This window comes from Physeter macrocephalus, unplaced genomic scaffold (assembly GCF_002837175.3).
Source record: "Physeter macrocephalus isolate SW-GA unplaced genomic scaffold, ASM283717v5 random_1196, whole genome shotgun sequence".
Classification (NCBI taxonomy): domain Eukaryota; kingdom Metazoa; phylum Chordata; class Mammalia; order Artiodactyla; family Physeteridae; genus Physeter; species Physeter macrocephalus.
In genome coordinates, this window is record NW_021147067.1 from 11,956 (window position 1) to 14,687 (window position 2,732).

Genomic DNA, 2,732 nt, shown 5'->3' on the forward strand with positions numbered 1-2,732 from the left:
CACGAACCCGTGTTCCCTGCATCGGCAGGCGGACTCTCAACCACTGCGCCACCAGGGAAGCCCCTATTCAGTGGTCTTTTCCCCAATCCCCCTCCCTGCCACAGTGACTGCTTCCAGCTTTACATCTCAAAGGATGCTATCCATTCTGCAGAGGGAAAGCTATCTCGACCTTCTGCCAGGGTTGGAATTGGGGCACCCAGATCCTGGCTTTTGGCTCCAGTCGTGGCCTGGCCAAGCACTGTTCCTCCCTCATGCCACTGAACTGGACCCAGGTGACCCTCCTCCTCTTACCTCTGTGGCCTTCTAGGTGCTGGTTTGGCAAAAGGCCTGGGGTGTACACTGACTACATCTACCAGGGCCCCATGATCTTGGTCCTGCTGGTAAGAACTTGGGTAGGGGGACAGGAGAGAGGGGCTCAGTGGGGAGGGGCGCGCAGGGCTTACAGTGGACTAAAAGGATCCCTCAGCCTAGAGGTGGCGGGCGAGGGCCAGGAATATGTAAGGGCCCGTGAAGGTGGAGGGAGAGCAGCAGGGGGGCGGAGACCAGACCTGGGACAGCTGAGTCCCTGCCCTGTCCCCCACCTTCCCTCCAGCATCTTGCACACACCCATGCCCAGGCCATCCCACCCGTGTGTCAAATTACAGATCAATTTCATCTTCCTTTTCAACATCGTCCGCATCCTCATGACCAAACTCCGGGCATCCACCACGTCTGAGACCATTCAGTACAGGTAACCAGACCTGCCTCCCCCACCCATGGGGCGCTTCACAGATCCCAGCCTCTGACCCAGGGTATCCCCCCAGGCCTGAGAGTCCCTCCTGAAACCCCAGCTCCCCTTGTCTCAGACATTCCGGGGATCCGCTACAGCCCTCCCCCAGACCCGGTCCTTCTCACCAAGCCAGAGGCCCCAGCCCCCTCCTGGGCGGGCTGTGACTCTGGGCCTCCCCGCTACCTGCCCCCCGCCAGGAAGGCTGTGAAGGCCACTCTGGTGCTGCTTCCCCTCCTGGGCATCACGTACATGCTGTTCTTCGTGACCCCTGGGGAGGACGAAGTCTCCCGGGTCGTCTTCATCTACTTCAACTCCCTCCTGGAATCCTTCCAGGTACAGCCGTCCCCACCCCGACCCCTCGCTCCAGCCCTGACTGTCCCCTGCACCTCTTCGGGTGGGGATTCTTCCAGGCAGGGGCCTGGAGGAGGGGGAGGCTGGGGACAGAAAGGGGTCAGCCCCGGAGCTGGATGGGGCCGCACCTGCCCCTGTCCCTTGACCCACCTCCTCCCTCCATGCCAGGGCTTCTTCGTGTCTGTGTTCTACTGCTTCCTCAACAGCGAGGTAAGGACCTGGGGCCCCAGGACTCGGGACGGCAGGAGGCCTGCTGGGACCAGAGACTGTCTGTAGCCTCCTGCCCGAGGTGGCAAGCCCACTTCTTTGCTCTCATAGGCAGTAGGTGCTCTCATAGCCAGAAGCCGGGGCTCCCGTCTCATCAATGAGTCTGTGAAATGGGCTGTTGAAAACCAGGAAGCTGAGCCCTAGGACAAGGGGTGTATGTAGGTTGAGGGCAGGAGATGTGTATGGGTTGAGGGTAGAGATTCTGCGTGGCAAAGGCCATATGGCACCTTTGGGTGGATTTGAGAAAGGTACCCCTTGCTCAGAACGCTTGAGAAAATTGTCCTAACAAATATGCAGATCAACAATGCTGATGATGTGGCTGTTGCCACCTCCGACGTGGCCGCCTGTGCGCGGCTCCCCTGTAGAGCTGCTTGTGGAAGCCCTGGGGGAGGGAGGGGGAGTCCTGAAACCCGGGCTCAGACCTTATGCTCTGCTCTGTGCCCACAGGTCCGCTCTGCCATCCGGAAGAGGTGGCGCCGATGGCAGGACAAGCACTCGATCCGCGCCCGCGTGGCCCGCGCCATGTCCATCCCCACCTCCCCCACCCGTGTCAGCTTTCACAGCATCAAACAGTCCACAGCAGTCTGAGCTGGAGGGCCGTGGACTGGCCCCCAGGATCCATGGCTGGGGAGATGGTCGCCAGGCTCAGCTGGCCGCCCTGTCTGTGGAGGGGACCAGCTCCCTCCCACACCCTGTACCCCCAGGAGTAGCTGGCACTGAGAGCCCGGGAGGCCCCTCCCGCACCCCCAGCTGAGCAGGAGTTCCAGGCCTCTGAGAGCAGTCTGGGCCACGGGTTGAATGGAAGATAACCTATACGCCTGTGCTGGGCCCAGGGCCTCTGGCTCCCCTTTGCCCCAAGAATGGAACAGAAATGGAGTGGAGATGGAGAGCAAGGAATCCAAAGCAGCATGTGGGTCCCTCCAAGAGGTGTTTTTTTCCAGAGCACAAGATGGCAGCCCATTGGAGACCCTGGGATGTCCTCAGCGACTGTGGGGGGCCAGCCGCTCCTCCAGGAGCATCATGGGAAACTCTTGTGACAGCATTCAAGCCACCGTGATGATGCCTCCAGGCCTTAGCAATGCTTTCCAACACCACTGGGAACCAAGGCCATGTTGTCAGAAGCCCTGCAGACATTGTTAGAAATCCGGTGGCATCATCAGACATCAGGCCACATCGCCGAGATCCTCCCCAGCCACCAGAAATTCATGTGACCCTGTGGCACTGCCACCAGAAATGCCCTGCCTTGCTGCCTTGCACCCTTGGACCTTTACTACCCCACAGCCCACATGGGTTCCCCCTCCTTAACCTCCTGCCCCAGGTGCCTCCCCCTTCGTGAGATGATGGG

At 60.5% G+C, this 2,732-nt stretch overlaps 1 protein-coding gene across 1 annotated transcript in view; it reads left to right on the forward strand.

Moving 5' to 3' along the window:
• CRHR1 (corticotropin releasing hormone receptor 1) overlaps window positions 1–1,975 on the forward strand; it is a gene marked incomplete at its 5' end in the record, with an annotated part of 13,646 nt that extends 11,671 nt beyond the window's left edge. The window contains 5 exons of the mRNA XM_055083655.1: window positions 308–380; window positions 645–730; window positions 967–1,102; window positions 1,289–1,330; window positions 1,835–1,975. Of these exons, the coding sequence (XP_054939630.1) occupies window positions 308–380; window positions 645–730; window positions 967–1,102; window positions 1,289–1,330; window positions 1,835–1,975 (478 nt within the window). The remainder of the gene's footprint in view (window positions 1–307; window positions 381–644; window positions 731–966; window positions 1,103–1,288; window positions 1,331–1,834) is intronic.
• Window positions 1,976–2,732: the final 757 nt, after the last annotated feature.